The 26,158-nt window shown below is 37.0% G+C and overlaps 1 protein-coding gene across 2 annotated transcripts in view; it reads right to left on the bottom strand.

The window, feature by feature from the left end:
• MICU1 (mitochondrial calcium uptake 1) overlaps positions 1-26,158 on the bottom strand; it is a 198,250-nt gene that overhangs the window by 136,294 nt on the left and 35,798 nt on the right. For both annotated transcript variants that reach the window (XM_082855096.1, XM_082855095.1), the window contains exons 2-4: positions 25,695-25,856; positions 21,741-21,915; positions 9,131-9,293 (exon numbers count right to left, since the gene is read on the bottom strand). In XM_082855096.1, the coding sequence (XP_082711222.1) occupies positions 9,131-9,293; positions 21,741-21,915; positions 25,695-25,855 (499 nt within the window). In that variant the 5' untranslated portion in view covers position 25,856. The remainder of the gene's footprint in view (positions 1-9,130; positions 9,294-21,740; positions 21,916-25,694; positions 25,857-26,158) is intronic.

Below are 26,158 nucleotides of genomic sequence, written 5' to 3'. Positions count from 1 at the left end.
TTCTATATAGTACTTTAAAAGCTCCCCCCATGCTGCTGCTTCTCCAAGTCATTGGCTAGCTATGCAAAACTGGTTACTACAAGCAGCACGACCCAGAGCTTGAAGCAACTGCCTTATCCACTATATCCAGAGACTTTGATGATACTAAGATTGCACAGAAAGGGAGATGAGATGTATTCCAGTCATACACTATATATATTTTTTCCTTTTAATGTCCTTCTTACTTACCTATGGCTACTCTAAATTCTTTTGGTATTCAGTACAAAATTATTCTTAATCAGCTTGTTACTGAAATTCATCAGCACTCCACTCATTTAAAAACTGCTTAATTTTAGGGCTTTGTGATTATTTTTGAACTGTTCTAAAACTAAAACTTACAAGTTTAGATCTGTTAGGTATCCTGGGATACGGTATGTGTGAAAGACATGACAAAACAAAGTTGAAATATGAGCTACTGGCTAGAGTCCAGCCATCTGATGATAGAAAATCAAATTACAATTTGAATTACAGCCTCACTCTTTTCTTTATTTCAACCCACATGGGAATAACACATATTTTTACTTCTGCTACATCAACATTTGTGGAAATCTGTGTTCATGAGCAAACAAAAATGAAGCCAAATTTTCCATTAAATCTCATTTTAATATACTACAATTTTCCCTCATGATTATTATCTTAAAAGAAAAGCCATCATTCATTATTTTGGCTTTTTATGAAAACCAGAAATGTGCTTGGTATATTAGACATTTAGTAACTATTCTGTCCATGTGACAGGTCTTTCAATAATTAAAAAAACAAAATTACAAAGTTAAATGCCAAAATGTGTGTAAGCAATTAGAGTATATAATGATTTCCACAGGAAAAAAACTTCCTTAAATGTCCAGATAATCTTTAGTAAACTACCTAAAGTGTTGCTTCATTTTCACTGTCACACTGGAAGCAAAGTACAGTTTTATTTAAAGTTACTGTTACATATTAGATTTCATCTGGTTTTAGAAATAATTTGACAAGTACAAAATATTTTACCATCATAAAACCCAGGAATATATCTTGCAATCCTTTTTTCTGTCTTACACACAAGTCTTCTTTAATCCTTCCTTCCACATGTCACAAAACAAGGTGCTAAAACTAATTCAAAAGGCTCAAAATCTAAAATTCAATGCAATTAATGGAAACTTTATATACCTTCTTTCTGATTATAAAAGATTGTATACTCTATAAAGGAAGAAATTTTTGTCTGTTTTATTCATTCCTGCATGCCCTGCACATAAAATAGTGTCTAACCCATAGCAGAGCTAATTGATCAATACTTGTTGAATGAATGCATGTGAAGTTTATTAGAAAATAAAGGAACAAGGAATAGTCAAAGAAGAATAAAATAATTCCTCAAAATTTCAACATTCAGAGAGTTAACATTTTGGTATATTCTCTTTCACCTGCTTTCTACATATTTTCTACATGGCGGAAATACAAAGTATAGAGGAACATATTAAATAACACCATGGAGATACAATCAGTAAAATCCAAAATGTGGGAAATTCTAGAATATAAATGACTTACATTCTTTCACAAATAAATGATGTACAGTTTGAGTTTCAAAAGTAGAGAGCCAGTGCAAGAGGACCAGGAAAAGTGAAACAGGAAAGGAAGGAAAGCCAGTTCAAGGGTGTGTCATTGAGCTGATTACTGCTGTAGAAAACTAGGGCTCAATACTCCTTAGCCCACCCAAGAAACCATGTAGTTTGTATCCTCAGAATTGACCATCCAAGACAGTGGAGAGGAGAGTATTTATGCACCAAGTCTCAACAAAGAGTAAAGTCCTTTATACCTCTGTATGTGTGCACGTGCCAACACGGTTGAGCAGGCTCCCGAAGGGGACCCATGCTATAGCAGCAGAGATGCTCTATAGCAGAAACAAGAGACACATAGTGTAGCTGACGGTCTTTCCTGTTAGGCTGTATCTCTATCCTGATAAATGCTGCAGCAACAATCTAAGCAAAAGGTAAAAGGTGGGCTGAGAGATGTGAAACAAGGCATAAAACTGGTCTTGCTTAATGGCAAGGAAAAAATGGCAAGAAGAAAAAGAGAGAGAGAAAAACCCATAAAGAAAGACTGAAGAGATATCAAACATAGCGTGTGGCCATTTTTGGAGGTTGATTTGAATAAATCAACTGTAAACAACATATTTTAGATAGGGAAATTTGAACGATGCCTAGATATTTGCTATTAAGAAATTACTGTAATATTTTAAAATTATTGTTATTACTGGTACTACTGTTTTTTTTTTTTAAAGTACTTATCTTTTGGAGACACATACAGAGGTGTCTTTAAAATTGCTTTAAATTGGCTTTAAAACAATCTGGGGTGAGGAGAGGAAGTAAAAAGGTTATAGATGAAATAAGATTGGCCACGTGTTCATAGCTGTTGAATCTAAGTGACAGGTACATATGGGTTCATTATACTACTCTGTACTTTCTATGTTTGAAAATTTCCCTAAGAAAAAAATTTAAATATACGGCAAATTTCCTGCACCTTTGAAGATTTCATTTTTCCTAGAGATATATGAATGTTAATAAACATGGGCAGGGGCTTCCCTGGTGGCGCAGTGGTTGAGAATCTGCCTGCCAATGCAGGGGACACGGGTTCGAGCCCTGGTCTGGGAAGATCCCACATGCCGCGGAACAACTGGGCCCGTGAGCCACAACTACTGAGCCTGCGCATCTGGAGCCTGTGCTCCGCAGCAAGAGAGGCCGCAACAGTGAGAGGCCTGCGCACCGCGATGAAGAGTGGCCCCCGCTTGCCACAAGTAGAGAAAGCCCTCGCACAGAAACGAAGACCCAACACAGCCAAAGATAAATAAATAAATTTATATTAAATAAATAAATAAATAAAAATAAACATGGGCAAAACATTATAAATTCCTTGGTTAGAAAACACCATAACTGTTTCTGGTTCCCCAAGCTCACACTGTTATTTCACATGTCTGTATTTCTTTTTTTTTTTTTTTTTTAACATCTTTATTGGGGTATAATTGCTTTACAATGGTGTGTTAGTTTTTGCTTTATAACAAAGTGAATCAGTTATACATATACACATGTTCCCATCTCTCTTCCCTCTTGCGACACATGTCTGTATTTCTGACCACACAGTTTACTCACTCTGAGTGATGCCCACACAATTTACTCACTCTGAGTGATGCCTCTGCCCACTCGTGTATACAATGATAATAATATAATAATATAATATCATAATATAATAATAACTATTATTCACTTTTTGAAACCCATCTCAAATGCCACCCCCTTTAGGATGCCTTCCTTATAATGCATAGTTTCTTTTTCATAGCCTACTACTGTAACATATATGATTGATTCTCACTAATTGTGAGAGTTATGTTCTATAAAGTTGCCATGAACAAAGAATCAGTGAATACTGACCTATTACTCTTAGGGGAAATACAGGGTTAGGTTCCTATGAGCCTCTGGTCACAAGTTTTTTTTTAAACCAATCAATACATAACCTTATTTTATGTGTTTTTTTTTAGAGACACCTTTTTTCCTCTCCCCTCCTTCCATACATATTTGATATATCTATATATATATTTGATTCATTCTTTCTCTATATATATCCTTGATTAATTAACAATGAACTCACAGCCAACTCAAGCCTGAAGAAAGCTTATCTCACACACATATTTTCTCCTTAAGGCACATTATAGCCTTCTTATGTTTAAGAACACTAGACAGCACATCGATACTACATGGAGCAGGGGGAAGAGGGACAGCAATCACCAAGATAAAGCACAAAAATTCTAAAAACATGGCACTAAATAAACAAAGCAAAGGACACATATGAAAGCTGAAACAAAAAGGCAGAGCATTACTTTGTTTGACCTCAGCTGGGAACATGTACACGGGGTGACTCAAGCTTTTTGCTGCACTGCACATAACCACAGATGACTGCAAAAGTACCATTAAGTACTGATTATGGGGTTACAAGTAAGTTTTAGTGAGCATGCAAATTTGCAAATACAAAATTTGCAAATAATGAGAACTGACTATATATTCTTTATTCCCTTTTTAAATTGAGGTGAAATTCAAATAACATAAAATAACCATTTTAAAGTGTCCAGTTCAGTGGCATTTAGTACACTCATAGTGTTGCATAACTACCACCTCTACCTAGTTCCAAAATATTTTCATCACTCTAAAACAAAAATAAAAACAAAAAGACCCACCTTGTATCCATTAAGCAGTCAGTCCTCATTCCCCCAACCCAGCTGCTGGCAACCAACAACGTGCTTTCTGTCTCTATGGATTTATCTAGATATTTCATACAAATGAAATCATATACCAATATAAAATAAAAATAAAAAAAAAGAAATCATATGACATGTGGCCTTTTGTGCCTGGTTCAGGGTTCATCCACATTTGAATAATATTCCACTGTACGTATTTATCACAATTTGTTTATCCATTCATCTGTTAAAGGACATTTAGGATGTTTCTACTTTTTGGGTATTGTGAATTGTGCTACTATGAACATTCATATACAAGGACTTGTTTGAATACCTGTTTTCAATTCTTTTGGGTTTATACTAGTAGTGCAATTGTTGGGTCCTATGGTAACTTTTTACTTACATTTCTGAGAAATTGTTTTTCATAGTGGCTGCACCATTTTACATTCTCACCAGCAACATATGAGGGCTTCAATTTCTCCACATCTTTACCAACACTTGTTTGCTTTTAAATTAGAGCCAACCTGTGAGATGGTATATCCTGGTTCTGATTTGGATTTCTCTCATGACTAATGACATTAAGTATCTTTTCATCTGCTTACTGGCTATTTGTATATCTTATTTGGAGAAATGTTTATTCAAGTCCTTTGCCCATTTGTTAATTTCTTGTTAAGTTGTTAGAGTTCTTTTTCACTTCTGGCAGTTTGTGTATTACTAGGAATTTGTTTCATCTAGGTAATCCAATTTGTTGGAATATAATTGTTCACAGTATTCTCTTATAATCGTTTTTATTTCTGTAAAGTAGGTAGTAATGTCCCCACTTTCATTTCTGACTTTAGTTATTGGCTCCTTTTCTCTTTTTTTCTTAGTCAGTCTACCTAAATGTTGTTGATCTTTTCAGAGAACCAACTTTCTGTTTCATTGATTCTATCGTTTTCTATTCTCCATTTCATTTATCTCTGCATTAACTTTCATTATTTCCTTATTTCAGCTATCTTCGGGTTTTGTTTGCTCTTTTTTTTTAAAGTTCCATAAGGTGTAAAGTTAGGCAAGTGATTTGAGGACTTTCTTCTTTTTATTTTATTTTATTTACTTTTTAATTTATTTATTATTTTATTTATTTTTGGCTGTGTTGGGTCTTCGTTGCGGTGCGTGGGCTTCTCATTGCAGTGCCTTCTCTCATTGTGGAGCACAGGCTCTAGGTGTGTGGGCTTCAGTAGTTGTGGCACGGGGGCTCAGTAGTTGTGGCTCGCGGGCTCTAGAGCACAGGCTCAGTAGTTGTGGCACACGGGCTTAGTTGCTCTGTGGCATGTGGGATCTTCCCGGACCAGGGTTCGAACTCATGTCCCCTGCATTGGCAGGTGGATTCTTAACCACTGCGCTACCAGGAAGCCCTATTCTTTTTAAATGTAGGTGTTTACAGCTATAAGTTTCCCTCTGACCACTGCTTTTGCAGCATCACATCAGTTTTGTTAAGTTCTGTTTTCTTTTTCATTCATCTCAAAGTATTTTTTAATTTCTCTTGTGATTTCTTCTTTGAGCCATTGGTTGTTTAAGAATGTATTGTTTTATTTTCACATATTCAAAAATTTTCTATTTTTCCTTCTGTTATTGATGGATAGTTTCATTCTGTTGTGATCAGAAAAGATATTTTGTATGAATTTAATCTTTTAAAATTTATTAAAATTTGTTTTGTAGCCTAACATATGGTCTATCTGTCTATTCTGGAAAATATTTGATGTGTGCTTGAGAAGAAATGTATTCTAACGCTCGAGTACAGTGTTCTATGCATGTCTATTAGGTTTAGTTGGTTTACAGTGTTAAGTCTTCTATTTCTTTAAAGACCTTCTGTCTAAATGTTCTGTTCATTGCTGAAAAAGGGTTATGAAGTCTCCAACCATTATTGTAGAACTATTTCTCCCTTCAATTCTGTCAGCCTTTCACATATTTTGGGGTCTTTCATTTGGTGGGTATATATATTTAGCATTGTTATAACTACTTAATGAACTGACCCTTTTATCAATACACAATGTCCTTCTTTGTCTCTTGCAACAATTTCTTACTTAAAGTCTATTTTGTCTGATATAAGTATAGTCACCTCAACTCTCTTTTGGTTACTATTTGTACCCTTCATTTCCAACCTATTTGTACTCTTTCATTTTCAACCTATTTGTGTCTTGGATCTAAAGTGAGTTTCCTGTAGACAATATAGAATTAGATCATATTTTCTTCTCCTGTCAATCTCTGTCTTTTAACTGGTGAGTATACTTTTATATTTAAAGTGATTAAAGATAAGAAAGTACTTGCTTCTTCTATCTTGTTATCTGTTTTCTATATGTCATATCTTTTTTTGTCCCTTGATTCCTCCAATCTTGCCTTCTTTTGTGTTTGATTGATTTTTTTCTAGTGTACTATTTCTATTCCCTCCTCAATTCCTTTTCTGTATATTTTTTAGTTATTTTCTTAGTGGTTAACCTGAGGAGTACAATTAACATCTTAAATTGAAAATAATCTAGTTTGAATCAACATTAACATATTTAAATTGTTGTTTTACAAATTTGTCTTTTAAACCATACAGGAAAAAAAAGATTGTTAAAAACCAAAAATAAAACAATACTGATATCTCCCTATGTAGTTACCTTTACTGGTCTTTATCATTTTAAATTTTTCTTTGTATAACTTTGGTTACTATCCAGTATACTTTCACTTCAGCCTAAAGGATTTCATTTAGCATTTCTTACAGGGAATGTCTACTAGCAACAAACTTCCTCCACTTCTGATTATCTAGAAATGTCTTCATTTCTCCTTCTGGGACTCCTAATATGCATATGTTGGTACACTTGATATTGTCCCACAAGTATCTTAGGCTCTATTCATTTTTATTCATTCTTCTTGCTCTGCTCCTCAGACTGGACATCAATTGACCTATCTCCAAGCTTCTGGTCCTTTTATCTTTCTGCTCAAATCTGTGTTGAACTCTTTCAGTAAATTTTTCATGTTATCTACTTTCCTTTTCAGCTCAATAATTTCTACTCGATTCTTTTTGACAGTTTCTATTTCTTTATGGGTATTCTCTATTTATTAATACATAATACTCCCTATTTCCTACAGTTCTTTGTCTATGGTTTCCTTTAGCTCTATGAACATATTTAAGATAGTTGATGTAAAGTCTTTGTCTAGTAAGTGCAACGCCTGGGTTTCCTCAGGAATGGTTTCTGTCAATTTCTTTCTTTTTTTTTCCTATTAATGGGCCATACACTCCTGATTATTGTTGATACGCCATGCAATTTTTTAAACTGAAAATTAGATACTTTGAATATTGCTATGTGGTAATTCTGGAAATCATATTCTCCCTTCTTCCTAGAGTTTGACATGGTAACCTGCTGAGGACCACAGTCATCACTTTGTTGAGCGATTTTTCCAAACTATTTTTGCAAAGATTATATTCCTCATTACGTGTCATCATTGAAGTTTCTGCTCTATTATCTAAGCAGCCATCAAGTGACCTCAGAGATTTCCTTAAACGTTGGAGGCAAAAAGAATGAAAAAACAAAACAAAACAGAACCCAGCTCTCCTAGTGTTTGTAGATTGGCTCTGAGCTAGGGCCTTCTTTTGATGTTTAGCTAGATTCTCCTACAACTCCACCTTAACTTTCACCTCCTTCTTGCATGGAGCACAACTATACAAGCCCACTCAAGTCTTTTCCTAGTATGTGTCTGGCCTGAGCATCACTCTGGATTCCCCAGGCAGTAGCCCTTCAAAGCTCTTATTCCCTGAAATGTCTTTATCCTCAGCCACCTCCTTCTGAGGCTTTTCAGTCTGTCTGCTGTTGGTCCCATCTGCCCTCTCTTGGCCCAATGGCTACAGGTGGTATATGCCTTTAAATTTTTTCAGTAGATGACACCTGGAAAGGTACTTTAGCTTGAGGTGGGTGAAACAAAAGGCAAGCCTTTGTGCTGGTAGCTCAGGAAACTACCAGATGAGTCAAAATGCACAACCACTTTTTTTGGAGAAGTGGTCTATATTGCCTCCCAGCGATCTCCCCATCACTAGTAAGCCAAACTAGGAATGCAGGCTGCCATCCTCATGGCTGCTGCTAAGCTGGGAAACAGGGCATGGTAGGCAGGTAAGCAAAAGGCCACAACACTTTCTTTCCAAAATTTAACAGCTTCTTTCTTCATTAAGCAGTACCCTGGTTGCTATAACTTTTTTATTAGATTCCAGTGATCCAAAAAAAGTTGATTCCATCCATTTTGGGCAGCATAATGATTGCTTCAGTGAAAGAATTGATTCTTGAAGCTCGCTACTCTGTCATTTTTTCCACCATGTCTCCCATATACATTTGTAAGTAATTACCTTTAACTTATAATATTAAGCCCTTTATCTTCTTTCCTCACAACTTGTTTGTTCGGCCATTTCCTCTAAATAAGACTCTTTCCTCTATTCTTTGTTTGTCTAACTTTTATTCAAACTTAGATGTATTCTCTAGAACCATTCTCTAAACTTCCAGACTGAGTTAAGTGTTCATTCTTTATACTGCCATAGCACCTGTTCTTTAACAAATCACCACATTCCTGAAATTACCTGTTACTGTCTCTGTCTATCCCACCAAAGAGTAACTTGACAGCAGTCACATATGTAATCCATTGCCTTCAGGAACAGTCTAATTACAAGCAATGACTCTCAGCCAGAGGTGTATAATCTCCTTAGCGCTTTAGATTATATGCTCCTCTTTTCTACTCCTAAAGCCTAGCATAATGCCTAATATTCAGTAGCTACACAGTGAATATAATTATTACATGGACTTATACAGTTTAGGCAATACATAGAGAAACAAAGAAGCATATCAAGAAATAAATATCACAATCTTATTTTTCACTTCAGCAACTTACGTTCTGGTTGTTTTTCATTGGGTGTTATGGATCGCACAAAGTCTTGTGGTGTCATAAACACTTCAGATTCACCATGCTCACTGATTACTTTCAAGGTAGCAAAATATCGGAAGATTTTGTCTGGTGTGGAATATGCGCGAATCCTATTCTCATATTCCATCACCTAAAATTGGAAATTCAGAGAGTGTTACTGTATTAAGCATCTCATTTTCATGTATATTCTCTTATTTGGGGGGCAATTTTATATCATTTTTTTCTCTAACTGGATTTTTTATATTAGAAATTACTTGCGTCTCAAAAACTTGTGATATACGATTCATACTCCAGTTGAGGCAATGCTTGTATAAGTTTTCTTCAGAATTTTAAATATTTTCTAATTTCTTAAATCATTGAAAGCTAGCAAAATTGAAAAATGTCATAAAAGAATTCAAAAGGTCTCAGTAAAAGAGTATAATACCATATATATGGGAGCCTATCATTTTTTAAACACCTACCAAATTTTTAAAAAGGGACTGATTTTACAGTTTTTACTTCCATGCAATTTCTTGAATTCAAAAACAAAACAGACGTGGGACTTCACAGGTCTGAATAGCTAACAGTCCTTCAAACAGAAAGTACATTACACAATAGCACAAAAAAATAAAATTACATATCATGGAAACTCAATTATTAACAGGTCTGAAGCAATAAGACTTTTACTTTTGATTTAAAAATTAGACTTCCAGGGACTTCCCTGGTGGCTCAATGGGTAAGACTGCGATCCCAATGCAGGGGGCGCAGGTTTGATCCCTGGTCAGGGAACTAGATCCCACATGCATGCCGCAACTAAGAGTTCGCGTGCCACAACTAAGGAGTCCGTGTGCCACAATTAAGGAGCGGGCAAGCTGCAACTAAGAAGCCCACCTGCCACAACTAAGGAGCCCACCTGCTGCAACTAAGGAGCCAGTGAGCTGCAACTAAGTAGGCTGCCTGCCACAACTAAGACGCAGCATGACCAAATTAATTAATTAATTAATTAATTTTAAAATGTAGACTTCCAGAGAACATTTAAATATAGCATATTTAGAAAAGAGTGGACTTGGGAAGAACACAAGCAAATATTTGAATAGGAGCAAAATTATATATGGCATACATTTAATTAAAAGATTATAATGTTAATATAAAAGCCTGTTTCCTTATCCAGCACCCGAGTCCCCATTCTGTACACGAAACATACAAAATACTGTATCTTCTGCATAATATTCTTCTACAGCCTACACAGTACCTTGGTGAAAAGATGTCTCTCATACCTGAATTTTATATGTTGAGTTAACCAACATTAAATAGTATCTTATAAATAACTGGTTAGAAAATGTGTCAAGGCAATACGATCTAAAAATCCAGTGAAATAATAAAATAAATAAAATAAAAATCCAGTGAATTCAATGTCTATAAAGCAATTCACTATATTTAAAAAAACATTATTAATGTTTTAATTTAACTTATTAACGCAGCTATTAGTGTAACTGTCATTTCTGGCTAGATGGTCACTTGACGTCATTGATGGCAGCTGCTTAAAAATGGTCTCAATTCCACTATGAGATATGCTTTCAACCACTAAGAAAGGAATGCTAATTTGTAACTATACATGACAGGAACCTTTCTAATGCTAATTTGCATTAAAGTCTGAATACTTATTTCAGAAAATTTTTCAATAGATTTGGCATGTGGCAAACACACTAAGCAGTCCCATGGCACAGCAGTCGCCAACTTTTTGGCACGAGGGACCGCTTTTGTGGAAGACACAAAAAGCTTGGGGGGGGGATGGTTCAGGTGGTAATGAGAGCAATGGGGGGGGATGGTTCAGGCGGTAATGCAAACAGCAAGGAGTGGCAGATGAAACTTCACTCACTCGCCTGCTGCTCACCTCCTGCTGTGAGGCCCAGTTCCTAACAGGCCACGGACTAGTACCAGTCTGTGGCCCTTGGGTTGGGGATCCCTTCCTTAGCAGCCTTTCAACCCCTTAGCAGCCTTAAGACTTAGCTATGAGTCTTAAATCAAAGGCATTTTATATTTAACTACAACTATCTGCTGGATCATACCAGCTATAGAACAAAAAATAATCAGTTTACAATATTTAGGGTATGGGCTACAGCTACTGTCAAAGATGGCTTTGTAAACTAAAAAGTCAATCATATACAAGATAAAGATAGAAAAATAACAACTTAAAAGTCAATGATTTACAGACTGAAAATCAGATCCTTGATTGTTACCAAAAAAATATGCTGCTGAATATTATTAATTAGTTTTAGTTTGAAATAATAGGTTGAGGAGATAGACCTTCTCCATTCCTGCACTGGTAGAGTTTAGTATAGACATACTGTATAGTATATTTTTGCTTTTTTTCACTTAGCAATGTATCTTAAAGACCATATCACACAATTTGATATGCAGCTGCCTCCTTTTAAGTAGTCATGTTAAAGGAACACTAACAACTATTATATAAAGGGTTTAAAATATAGCATCCAAGATAACAAAGGCTTGGAAGCTAAGATATATAGAAAACTGTTGAAGAATTTTGGAATGTTTAACCTGGTGAAAAGATTTACTAAGGAAATTATAATAGTTACATTCAATCATCTACTTAAAACATTCTTGAGTTTCATGATGTTAAGAGAGCTGTCTTCACTAAAACAGCCAGACTTACTTGTATCAAAATTCAGCATTATATTTCCTATATGAAAGGCACAAGTGTAGCCAAATAGAAGCTGCAACCAACTACTCTGAGAAATGGCAGGGTGGATAGGCTGGGTGGATAGGCCAGGTGGCTGGCACTTCCCAGATCCATGCCTTCAGCCAGCCAGCCAAAGCCCCCTCCCCACACCCCCACCCTGTGCCTAGTGACCCTACCCTAATGCCGCACAACCCAGCTGGGCTCACAATATCTGCCCTGGGCATTTTACTGCATCCAAGACCCTTGCTCCTACCCACAGCTGTAGCTCCAGAGACAAGGGTCCTGATCTACCCCCACTCTGAGTCTGCTTGGATGGAACCTCTCCCAACCCCCATTTTTCATCAGTTTCCCCTGATGGCTTAGGGGGCTCATGTGAAGGGAAGTCAGCACTGAGATGCAGCCTCTGTTTCTGGAGCCTCTTGTAAAGCTCAGAAGATCCTGGAAACGGCCCAGACCAACTTGGATAAAAGAACCCCCAATCCATCCCCAAAATTTGTGCCTGGGAGAAATAGGTCCCTCTCAGCTCTACAGTTCACAGCCCTGACAACTACAACCCCTGCAACAAAAGTAAAGAACCAACGTCAAGATGAAAGCAGCCAACATGTGGCTTCCAAGGTCAGTTCTACTCAGGGCCATTCCAGCCTGCAAGAAAGAGAGAAAGGGCATTGAAGAACCTTGTGGGAGATATTGTGTGCCAGGTCTAGAAGTGGCTAACATCACTTCTATTCAGTGGAAAACTAGCAAACTAGTAATATCCATTAAAAAAGGTAAAGTAAAAAAACAGGGCTCAGGATCACCTTTAGAAATCTGAAATGGCATGATGTTAACTGACCTAGGGTACACCATGAGCAAAATTTTGTAACCAAAACATGTTATGTTAGAAGAATGCAATGGAAAGAGCAAGGGTTTTAGAGTTACACAGGCTTATATTTGATTCCTTCTATTATAAGTAACCAGCTATACTACTTTAGACAAGTTACTCAGTTGCTTCAAGCATTAAGTATATATGTAAGTATGTATGCATACATGTATATGTGTGTATATACACACACATATGCACAAACATACACACATTTACATGTGTGCATATGTATGTACATATACTATGCCTGGAAGACAGAAAATGCTCAATAAATGTTACTTTCCTTCTGTTTTTCATTTGTTCTGCTATGTGTGTAATAAGTAAACTTACTTGGGTTTTCTAGTCACCTAAGTTCTTAAGGATTTTGTTTGGTATATAGAGCATATTTTATGTCTTTTATTATTCATGTTCACCTATCAATCAATTTAAAAGTATCTACAATTGTACTGAACCAAATAATTTGGCTTCTTAATATGAAGATGCCATTCCAAATCCAAAATAGCGACATCAGAAGCTCTGAACTCCCCATCTCCCATGGATGCACCAAATGTACAGCTATACATGGAGTATTTCCCTCTGAAAGAAATCCAGAAACTAGCTGAACAATGCCTATACATTGGGTTAACGAGAAAGTACCAACATCAAAACTGGTAGGAAAGACTGAGACACACTCTTGCCATAAATCCCACCTCTGGCACAGTGCCACACAAATGGGAGAGAACTCTCAAACTCCAGCTTCTCCCTGAGCAGTAAAGGGTTTGGATGCTGCATCTAGCACCCCAACTTGTAAGACTCCCACTTGAAGGATGGGCCCCCAAAACAACTACTATGAAAGCCAATGGGACTTGCATCCATGAGACCCACAAGACGACAGAAAACAAAGAAACAGTTTTTAACAGGCTCTGGAGAACTCAGAGTACCTGTTGCCCCAGGGATCAGCGCAGAGGAAGAAGGCAAAAAACACCTACCTCCCAGTCTTCCCTTGAAAAAGGTCTATTTGCATATATTAAAAGCTGCTGCCAGAAGGTCAGGCTTCTAATTTAGCACACATCTAAGGGCTGGCTGACATCCTCCATGGGGACTGGGGAAGAGAGTGGATGCCTCATCCAACTTCTCCATCTAGCCTACTCCAAATTGCTAGGATCTCCCTGGAAGGAGCTTATACACACGTCTGCACCTCAGCATTATTAGCTGTCATCTGAGGTATAAGTCCCTGAATCACCTGGCTCTGCAAGTCAACAGGGCTTGCATTCTTGAGTCCCACAGGACTGTAGCAAAAAAAGCAGATTGTAATGGGTGCAGGAGCACAACCCTATGGCTATACACTTGGGCCAAGCTCAGGGAAAGCAGGCAAAAACCCCCATCTCCCAGTTTCTCCCTGGAAAGGGCTTAACTAGTTAGTTTCCCAGATGTTTCCTGAAAAGCCAGCTTCCAATCAACATGCATCTAAGTGCTGACTGTGATCCTTTGCTTTGGGACACTGACAAGTCTTGGCACACTCTCAACTACAGGGAGGCACCAAAAACAAAGAAGGCAACTTGGACAATCAAAAAGGTTTTAGAGACAATCAAGAGCTTGGGCCAGGCTGATTGGCAAGGTTCATCTCATACATGAGACCATTCTGCCAAGACAGGGAGAGATGGCTGTTTCAGCTAAGGACTAGAAACCAACACAGAAAGTCTAGGAAAATAAGGAAACAGACAAATATGTTCCCCAAAAAGAACAAGTTAAAACTCCAGCAACAGACCTTAATGAAACAAAGGTAAGTGATTTCCATGATCTAGAGTTCAAAATAACACTTATAAAAGGATGCTCACCAAGGTCAGAAGAACAATGCATGAACAATAAAAAGAATTAAAACACAGAGACAGGGACTTCCTTGGTGGTACAGTGGTTAAGAATCTGCCTGCCAATGCAGGGGACACAGGTTCGATCCCTGGTCCGTGCAGATCCCACATACCACGGAGCAACTAAGCCCATGCACCACAACTACTGAGCCTGCGCTCTAGAGACTACAAGCCACAACTACTGAGCACGTGTGCCACAACTATTGAAGCCTGAGCGCCTAGAGCCCATGCTCCGCAGCAAGAGAAGCCATCACGGTGAGAAGCCCGCGCACCACAACGAAGAGTAGCTCCCACTCACCGCAACTAGAGAAAGCCCACATGCAGCAACAAAGACCCAATGCAGCCAAAAATAATAAATGAATAAATAAATAAATAACTTTATTAAAAAACAAAAAACCCCCACAGAGATAGAAATGTACCAAAGAGAAATCACAGAACTAAAGAATGCAATAAATGAACCGAATAATTCAATAGAAGGGTTCAACAGCAGACTAGATCACACAGAAGAAAGAATAAGTGAACTCAAAGACAAACAGTGGAACTCATACAGAGGAGCCAGAAGAATAGAGAATGAAAGAGAATAAAGATATCTTAAGGGACATATGGAATACCATCAAGTGAACCAAAATACACATTAAAGGGGTCGTAGAAGTAGAAAGAACAAGAAAAAGGGGGCAGAGTGGGAGAGGGTTGGATTGGGAATTGGGGATTAGCAGATGCAAACTGGTATATATAGAATGGATAAACCACAAGGCCCTACTATATAGCATAGGGAACTATATTCAATATCCTGTGATAAACCATAATGGAAAAGAATTTGAAAAAGAATGTATATATATATGTATAAATGAGTCACTTTGCTATACAGCAGTAATTAACATAACACTGTAATTCAACTATACTTCAATAAAAAAATGAATTAAAAATAAAAATTACAAAAAAAGAAAAAGGGGGCAGAAAACTTAATCAATGAAATACTGATGAAAACGTCCGTAATCTGGGGAAAGAAACAGACATCCAGATCCAGGAAGCCTATAGAGTTCTAAACAAGATGAATCCAAAAAAAAACACACACTGTCAAAGTTAAAGGCAAGGAGAGAATCATAAAAGCAAGAGAAAAGCAACTTGTTATATTCAAAGGAACCTCCCATAATACTATCAGCAAATTTTTTCAGCAGAAACTTTGCAGCCAGAAGGGAAGGGGATATATTCAAAGTGCTGAAAGAAGAAAACTGACAACCATGAAAACTCTACCTGGCAAAGTTGTGATTCAGCATTGAAAAAGAAATAAAGAATTTTCCAGATAAGCAAAAGCTGAGGGAGCTGCATCAGCACTAGACCAATCTTACAAGAAATGTTAAAGAGCTAATTAATTCCTCAAGCAGAAACAAAAATGTAATAATTATTAACAGGAAAACATGTCAAGATATAAAACTCACTGGTAAAGGTAAATATATCCAGAATGCTCTAATTTTTAATAGTAGTGGGTAAATCACTTCTAACTCTAATATGAAAGGTAAAAGGAAAAGGTATTAAAATAATTACAATAATTTTAAAATGGACATACAATATAAAAAATATAAATTGTGATATGAAAAACATAAAATATGGGGGGGAGTATATAGAGTTTTTGTATATGTTGGAAGTTATCAGCTTAAAATACACTGTTACAAATATAAGGTGTTTTATGTAAACCCCATGGTACACACAAAGCAAAAGCCTATACTGGAAACACAAAAGACGAAAAGAAATCTAAGCATATCATTGCAAAAAATCATCAAATCACCAAGGAAGAGAATAACAGAGGAACAAAAGGACAGAGGAATTATAAAACACCAAGAAAACAAATAACAAAACAGCAATCATAAGTGCATATTCATCAACAATTACCTTAAATGTAAATGGACTAAACTCTAAAATCAAAGACACAGAGTGGCTAAATGAATTAAAAAAACATCCAACTATATGCTGCCTACAAGAGACTCACTTCAGCTTTAAGGACACACCCAGACTGGAGGGAAATAATGGAAAAAGGTATTCCATGAGAACACAGCCAACAGAAATCAGGGGTAGCTAAATTTGTATCAGGAAAAATGAACTTTAAGCCAAAGACTGTAACAAGAGACAAAAAACAGAACAATATAATTATACAAGATCAATTCATAAGGAGGATAAAACATTTGTAAACAGTTTTATACCCAACATGAGAGAGCCTAAATTTATAAAGCAAATATTAATAGAACTAAAGGGAGAAAAAGACAGCACTATAATAATAGAAGGGAACTTTGATACCCCATTTTGAACAACTGATCATCTGAATATAAAATAAATGAGGAAACATTGGACTTGAACTACATATTAGACCAGATGAACTCAAAGACATTTACAGAAAATTCCATTCAAAAGCAGCAGAATACACATTATTCTCAAGTGCACATGGGACCCTCTCCAGCAGGGATCACATGTTAGGTCACAAAACAAGGCTTTATAAATTTAAGACTGAAATTATATCAAGTATCTTTTTTGACCATAATGGTATGCAGCTAAAGTTCAACTACTAAAAGAAGAAAACTAGAAAATTCAAAAATATGTGCAGATTAAACAACACATTCCTGAAAAACCAATAGGTCAAGGAAGAAATGAAAACAGAAATCAGAAAGTATCTTAAGAGGAATGAAAGTGGAAACACAAAATATCAAAACATGGGATGCAGCAAAAGCAGTTCTAAAAGGAAATTCATAGCAATAAATGCCTACATTAAGAAAGAAGATTTTGGATTGGAAGAATCAATATTGTCAAAATGCCTATACTACCCAAGGCAATGTACAAATTCAATGCAATCCCTATCAAATTACCAATGGCATTTTTCACAGAACCAGTACAAAAAATTTTTACATTTATATGGAGACACAAAAGACCTGTGTCTGTGTGGAGACACAAAAGACGGAGCTGGAGGAATCAGGCTCCCTGACTTCAGGCTATACTACAAAGCTACAGTACTCAAAACAGTGTGGTACTGGCACAAAAACAGAAATATAGATCAATGGAACAGGATAGAAAACCCAGAAATAAACCCACGCACCTATGGTCAATTAATCTATGACAAAGGAGGCAAGAATATACAATGGAGAAAAAACAGTCTCTTCAATAAGTGGTGCTGGGAAAACTGGACAGCTACATGTAAAAGAATGAAATTAAAACATTCTCTAACACCACACACGAAAATAAACTTAAAATGGATTAAAGAGCTAAATGTAACACTGGACACTATAAAACTCTTAGAGGAAAACATAGGCAGAACACTCTTTGACATAAATTGCAGCAATATCTTTTTGGATCCACCTCCTAGAGTAATAAAAACAAAAATAAACAAATGGGACCTAGTTAAACTTAAAAGCTTCTGCACAACAAACGAAACCATAAACAAAACAAAAAGAAAACCCACAGAATGGAAGAAAATATTTGCAAACAAAGTGACCAATCGGAGATTAATCTCCAAAATATACAAAGAGTTCATTCAGCTCTGTTAAGAAAACAAACAGGGAATTCCCTGGTGGTCCAGTGGTCATGACTCCACACTTTCACTGCCAAGGGCACAGGTTCAATCCCTGATCTGGGAACTAAGATCCTGCAAGCCGCATGGCACGGGGGAAAAAAAAATCGAAAAATGGGTGGAAGATCTAAATAGACATTTCTCCAAAGAAGACATACAGATGGCCAAAAAGCACATGAAAAGATGCTCAACATCACTAATTATCAGAGAACTGCAAATCAAAACTACAATGAGGACCTCATACCAGTCAGAATGGCCATCATCAAAAAGTCCACAAACAATAAGTGCTGGAGAGGGTGTGGAGAAAAGGGAACCCTACTACGCTGTTGGTGGGAATATAAATTAGTACAGCCACTATGGAGAACAGTATGGAAGTTCCTTAAAAAACTAAAAATAGAGCTACCATATGATCCAGTAATCCCACTCCTGGGCAAATATCTGGAGAAAACCATGGTTTGAAAGAATACATGCACCCCAATGTTCACTGCAGCACTGTTTACAATAGCCAAGACATGAAAGCAACCTAAATGTCCGTCGACAGATAAATGGATAAAGAAGATGTGGCACATATACACAAGGGAATATTACTCAGCCGTGAAAAAGAATGAAATAATGCCACTGGCAGCAACATGGATGGACATGGAGATTATCATACTAAGTGAAGTAAGTCAGACAGAGAAAGACAAATATCATTGATATCGTTTATATGTGGAATCTAAAAAAAATGACACAAATGAACTTATTTACAAAACAGATTCATAGACTTAGAGAACAAACTTACGGTTACCAGCAGGGAAGGGTTGGAGGGAGGGAGACACTGGGGGTTTGGAATTGACATGTACACACTGCTATATTTAAAATAGATAACCAACAGGGACCTACTGTATAGCACAGGGAACTCTTCTCAATATTCTGTACTAACCTAAATGGGAAAAGAATTTGAAAAAGCGTAGATACTTGTATATGTATAACTGAATCACTTCGCTGTACACCTGAAAGTAACACAACATTGTTAATCAACTATACTCCAATATAAAATAAAATTTTTTTTAAAAAGATAAAGAGATAACAAGTGTTGGTGAGGGTATGGAGAAAAGGGAACACTTTTACACTGTTGGTGGGAACATAAATTGATTCAGTCACTATGGAAAACAGTACAGACGTTCCTCAAGAAATTAAAAATAGAACTACCAGGCTTCCCTGGTGGCGCAGTGGTTGAGAATCCACCTGCCAATGCAGGAGACACGGGTTCGAGCCCTGGTCCAAGAAGATTCCACATTCTGCGGAGCAACTAAGCCCATGTGCCACAACTACTGAGCCTGTGCTCTAGAGCCCGTGAGCCACAAATACTGAAGCCCGCACACCTAGAGCCCGTGCTCTGCAACAAGAGAAGCCACCACAATGAGAAGCCCACGCACCGCAATGAAGACCCAACACAGCCAAAAATAAATAAATTTATAAATTAAAAAAAAATAGAACCATATGACCCAATAATCCAGCTTCTAGGTATATATCCAAAGGAAATGAAATCAGCATCTCAAAGAGATATCTGTACTCCATGTTCACTGCAGCACTGTTCACAATTGCCAAGGTACGGTAACAACCTATGTGTCCATCACGCAATCTCAAGGGACTCCAAAGACCCAAAATAATTTTGAAAAAGAAGAACAAATTTGGAGGACTCCAACTTCCTGATTTCAAAACTTATTACAGTCATAAGAAAAATGTGGTACTGGCACAAAGACAATCATATAGAGCAGACAAATAGAAAAGAAAGCCCAGAAATAAACCCTCAGACACATCATCAAATGATTTTGACAAGGGTGCCACAACCGTTCAATGGAGAAAGGACAGCCTTTTCAACAAATGATGTTGGGAAAATTGGATATCCACATGCAAAAAAATGAAGTTGGGGGCTTCCCTAGTTGTCCAGTGGTTAAGACTCAGCGGTTCCACTGCAGGCGTGTGGGTTCAATCCCTGGTCAGGGAAATTCCATGTGCCACAAGGTGTGGCCAAAAAAAAATTTTTTTTCTTAATTAAACAAAATTCTTAAAAACGGGATATGGCTTCCCTGGTGGTGCAGTGGTTAACAATCTGCCTGCCAATGCAAGGGACATAGGTTCGAGCCCTGGTCTGCTAAGATCTCACGTACCGTGGAGCAACTAAGCCCATGTGCCACAACCCGTGAGCCTATGCTCTAGAGTCCGCGAGCCACGACTACTCAGCCCACGTGCCACGACTACTGAAGCCTGCACGCCTAGAGCCCATGCTCTGCAACAAGAGAAGTCACCCCAGTGAGAAGCCCGTGCACCGCAACGAAGAGTAGCCCCCACTTGCCACAACTAGAGAAAGCCTGCGCACAGCAATGAAGATCCAACGCAGCCAAAAATAAATAAATAAAAATTTAAAAAAAAACGGGATAGAAAAAGAGTACGTTTTTAAATAGGTTCTTGGGGAGACAAAATGACACATGGAATGGTTACCCATTCACTGAGACTTTAGTGAAAGAAATAAGAACTATTTCAGATATAGATTAGAAAGGTTTTATAACTACTAATTAAGTAAATTACACTGATAGCTTTCATTTTTTCTGTGAAGCATAAGATATAGTCATCTGCTAAGCAGAAAGCGGGAGCAGAAAATGGAAGATTCAAAAATAAACATTTACTTGGGTCATTTTTGCCCAACACTGTAAAATGTAAAGTTTGACTATAAGTGAAGCTGATTGTGCAAGATAAATTTGAACTTTCCTCAAATTCACTCAGGGCAAAAGATTAAATAAATGTGTCATTTTGTAAAAAATGGCATGATAGATAATTAAGTTGTGATACATAACTTTTGTTCAAATTCAGTTTAATCAGAAGTGGATTTGGGAAATGAGAAGACATATTTAACAGCCTTATCCAAATAAACAGAAGATCCAAATTTCTCTTGCTTGAAGTTATACAGCCCCCCCAACACACACAAAGTAACTCAAATTATCTTGTTGCATTGATTAGCTATATTTTAGCAAGTAAAGGTAATTCCCTGAATTTCAATGCTAACATGCAAAATGTCTAAGAAATTCAACCTTTTGACTTTTCATCACTGGTCTGCTGAATTCAAATGCCCAATATCATAGGCATTATTACAGAGGAGTTAAACTTTTCTCAGGTAAAACTGTATACAGCATATTGTGTTAAAGATATAAAATGCTGGAATTATGTTGAGTTTATGCTGTCCTCAAAATTAGTTGATTTTTTGGAAATATTTGTATATTTCCAAAGAGATTTTATTCTGCCTTTACAATTTGGCATCATGACAAATCAGTATAGCACAGACTCAACTTCACATATATGAAAACATTCAGAATCAGAAAGATCTAAAAAGCAATAATCACCTTAGGTGGTTGAATTGAAAGAACAAAGAAAATACATGTTAATCCTGATTACCAATCCTAGGTCCTTTTCACTATCCCAATTAACTTCACATTCAAAGAGTACATTTGCCTTAGAACATGATGGAAAATAGCAAAGAGGTGAATAACTTCAAAGTGAATATAAGCCATCTGAAATATACGATAAAAGACTCAACAGCATTATTCTAAAATAGAATTAACTATAGTTCTAATAATTTATAAGACTGTGTTCCATACTTTTCTGTCTCTGAATCCAGAACGTTTCTTCTTTTTCTCTTCTGGATAAGGCTCAAGACAAATACCTGAAGCCTTTTTTTCGTGGTTACAATCTTCCCCTTCATCTTTACTCTTCCCTTTATCACCAAGTTCACTCTTTAGGTTGTTTACAGATGGTGGGGATTGTGCAAGGGCCCTGGATATTAAAAAAAAAAAAAATCTATCAATCAAGAAGGTCCATCATATTAAACAAATAAAGACTTTCAGATAAAGCTAAGCAGGAGCAACAGCAATGAAATGCGTGAAAAGTTCGACATGAACAGGTTCCTCAAAAAATTAAAAGTAGAACTAACATATGATCCAGCAATCCCACTTCCGGCTATATATCCGAAAGAACTGAAAGCAGGGTCATTCAGAGATTTTTGCACATTCATGTTAATAGCAGCATTATTCACAATAGCTAAAACGTGGAAGCAACCCAAATGTATACTGATAGATAAATGGATAAAGGGAATATGGTATATCTGTATAACAGAATAATATTCAGCCTTAAATATAAAGGATATGACACCAAAAGCACAGGCAACAAATCAAAAACAGGCAGGATTATATGACACTAAAAACCTTCAGCAGAGCAATAATCAACAAAATGAAAAGACCATCTACACAATGGAAGAAAATATTTGCAAACCATATATTTAATAAAGGGTTAATATTTAAAATGTATAAAAGGAACTCTTACAACACAATAGCAACAAAATAAATAACCTGATTAAAGGTGCTCAACATCAATAATCATCAGGGAAATTCAAATCAAAACCACCACGAGATATCACCTCACACCTGGTAGGATGGCTTTGCTCAAAAACAAAGAAACAAACAAATAACAAAACAAAAACCCAAAAGATAACAAGTGTAGGCAAGCATGTGGAGAAAAGGGATGCCTGGTACACTGTAGGTGGGAAAGTAAATTGATACAGCCACTATGGAAAACAGTATGGAGGATACTCAAAAAACTAGCAATAGAATATGTTAGTTTTCTAACTAGAATATGATTAAGCAATCCCACTTCTGGTTACACATCACAAGGAACTGAAATCAGGATCTCAAAGAGATATATACACTCTCATGTTCAGTGCAGTATTATTCACAGTAGCCAAGATATGGGAGAAACCTAAATTTCTATCAATCAACACAGAATTTGCAAACGAAGCGACTGACACGGGATTAATCTCCAAAACATAAAAACAAACAACCCGGGACTTCCTGGAGGTCCAGTGGTTAAGACTCTGTGCTTCCATCACAGGGGGCAGGCACGGGTTTGATCCCCGGTCAGGGAACTGAGATCCCACATGCCACGTGGTGGGGAGGAAAAAAAAAAAAAGTATCTCTTTAAAAAAAAAAAACAAAACAGCTCAAGCAAAAAATGGGCAGAAGATCTAAAGAGACATTTCTCCAAAGAAAACATCCAGATGGGCAACAGGCACATGAAAAGATGTTCAACATCACTAATTATTAGAGAAATGCATATCAAAACTATAATGAGGTATCACCTCACACAGGTCAGAATGGCCATCATCAAAAAACCTACAAAAAATAAATACTGGAGAAGGTGTGGAAGAAAGGGAACCCTCCTACACTGTTGGTGGGAATGTAAATTGGTACAGTCACTATGGAGAACAGTATGGAGATTCCTTAAAAAACTAAAAATAGAGCTACCATATGATCCAACAATCCCACTCCTGGGCATATATCTGGAGAAAACCATAATTCAAAAGGATACATGCACCCCAAAGTTCACTGCAGCACTGTTTACAATAGCCAAGACATGGAAGCAACCTAAATGTCCATCGACAGACGAATGGATAAAGAAGATGTGCTACATATATACAATGAAATATTACTCAGCCATGAAAAAGAATGAAATAATGCCATTTGCAGCAACAAGGATGGACCTACAGATTGTCATACTGAGTGAAGTAAGTCAGACAAAGACAAATATCATATGATATCGCTTATATGTGGAATCTAAAAAAAAGGGTACAAATGAACCTATTTGCAAAACAGAAATTGAGTCACAGATGTAGAAAACAAACGTATGGTTACCAAGGGGGAAAGTGGGGAAAGGCATAAATTGGGAGACTGGGACTGACATATACACACTACTACATATAAAATAGATAACTAATAAGAACCTACTGTATAAAACTGAAGTATAGTTGATGTACAGTAAGTTACAGGTATACAATACAGTGATTCACAATTTTTAAAGATTATACTGCAGGATGGTGAATTTTATGTTATACATGTTTTTTACCACAACAACAACAAAAAATGCACTGAAAGAAGAAATGTGAGACCAAAAGAATCACAAACAGGTATTTAGATAAAAACTTGCACTTGAAAGAAAATTCTACATGAAGACAAATCATCTGATGGGCTTCCCATGTTCATTCTATTATGAACAGCAAGAAAAAAACTGAATGTTCAGTAAAGGCTCCTTGGGCTAACTAGAGATTGAAACTGATAATCTATTCTATAAAGATTTTCCCTACTTACTCAGCCAAGGTAATGACTCTATTCCTTCAAATTCCTACACTATTTAGTGACTGAGCCTTAACATGTAATTTAGGCTGGTTTTACAAGACCTTCACTGTGCTTACCACCCTCTGGTTTAATGAAAAGGACTAAAGGCATTACTAAGACTCTATTGGCAAAATTTGTAGAGGCCCTCCAAATACCTTGACCAAAGCATTGTCCCTGGTCCTTCTAAATCTCAGATCCACCCCTTTTGGAACTCATAAACTCTCACCCTTTGAAACAGTCATAGGATGCCCAATGCACTTGTCTCCTTCTTCTGACCCACTACTGATAAAAGAAGAGATACTCCAATATTCCAAAGACCTAATTGCTTCTATTAAAAATAATCATGCTTTGGTAAAGCAATCTTTTCACAGTGCACTGTTCGGAGATGAAGACCTTAAGCATCACACCTTGCACCTGGAGATTCTGTCTATTGGAAAAGACACCTCCAGAAGAACTCTCTTCAAGCTTGCTGGAGAGGCCTCTGTCGGGTACTGCTAACCAACCTTTGTGCTGCCAAACTCCAAGGAAGAGACTATTAGATTCACGTCAGAAACCTAAAGAAAGCGCCAAATCCTGACTGGACCTGCACATCATCTGGTGACCTGAAACCAAAGATTTCCTGAAATTGAAGGAGACAACTTCTGATGAGACAGCTATCCCAAGATATCTGAACAAGGCCTGTTGGAAATGTGTTGCCGAAACTTTTAATGATGACAATGTTTCAGATGATTTCCAATGTCTATGATCTTGGTAACAGTGAACTTCAGATAAAACGTGCATGAGAGTTCTCCCTCTTACACCTCCTTGTTACTCAAATGTGACCTCAACAGTTTTCCAATCTATGCACTTCCTCTCCAACATGAGACATTAGACCCAGGAAAGTTCCTCCCTGGCACTGAAATATGAAAACTCACTGATAGTAGAAAACCTGATTCTTGATCAGCAATGCTTTCAGAGAAAGATCTTGGTCAAAAGGGGGAAATGTAAAAAATTAATAAACAGAAGCCTCAATTACAGTCAGCGGGAGCTCTCACACTCTGTAATGATAGCAGAGCCCAACAGGAAGAAGAAAGACACCTCTTCTTTCCTGACAAGGACTCAGCCAATAAAAAGCCATGGACTCTTCGCTTATTATGCCCCTCCCAACTTCTTTTTCACCCTATAAAAGACAGACAGACCTTGAAGCAGAATATTTCCTATTTGTTGCTTTGACATGATAGCCTAATTCCCTGAAACATCTTATTTCATAGACAAATATTATCAATGCCAAATGATTTAGCAAAGAAATTTCGATACAAAGTCAAGCCAGAAATCAATCCCTTTTAGATAACAGAGACAACTGGAAGAATAAAAGTACATGCAGGAACAGGATGCTCAGATAACACTCACCTCTTCCACAAGAGACCAGTACTTGCAGTTACTGCAGATGCTCCAAGAAAAGCCACCATCATCAGCCGTCGCCTGATCTGGGTGGGCTGTGATGCTCCATGGTACCATCGAGAGCCCACTGCCAGCTCTGCCAATGCAGAAAGAGAGTTAAGACGAAACATCCTGTGAACAAAAAGTAGAAATGTTATTCCTAGCTGGTGGCAGTGACAGTGATGATGATGATAATAACAGTATTAACATCACCAACAAATACTAAGTACTTAATGGCAGACAGTATTCTAAACACTTGGCAATACTATGCATTATCCCATTTAATCCTCAGAACAATCTGATGAGAAATGTACTACTACTTATAAACCTTACATATCAGTCAAGGTATAATTAGAAGAAACCAGATGGTAATTTGAACAGGGAAAATTTAATATAAAGCATTATTAATTACAACAGGCAATTGAGTACTAAGC

Source organism: Leucopleurus acutus, assembly GCF_964270905.1.
Source record: "Leucopleurus acutus genome assembly, chromosome: 14".
NCBI lineage: Eukaryota > Metazoa > Chordata > Mammalia > Artiodactyla > Delphinidae > Leucopleurus > Leucopleurus acutus.
Note: the sequence above shows the minus strand (reverse complement) of the source record. Positions and strands in the feature narration are given on the sequence as shown.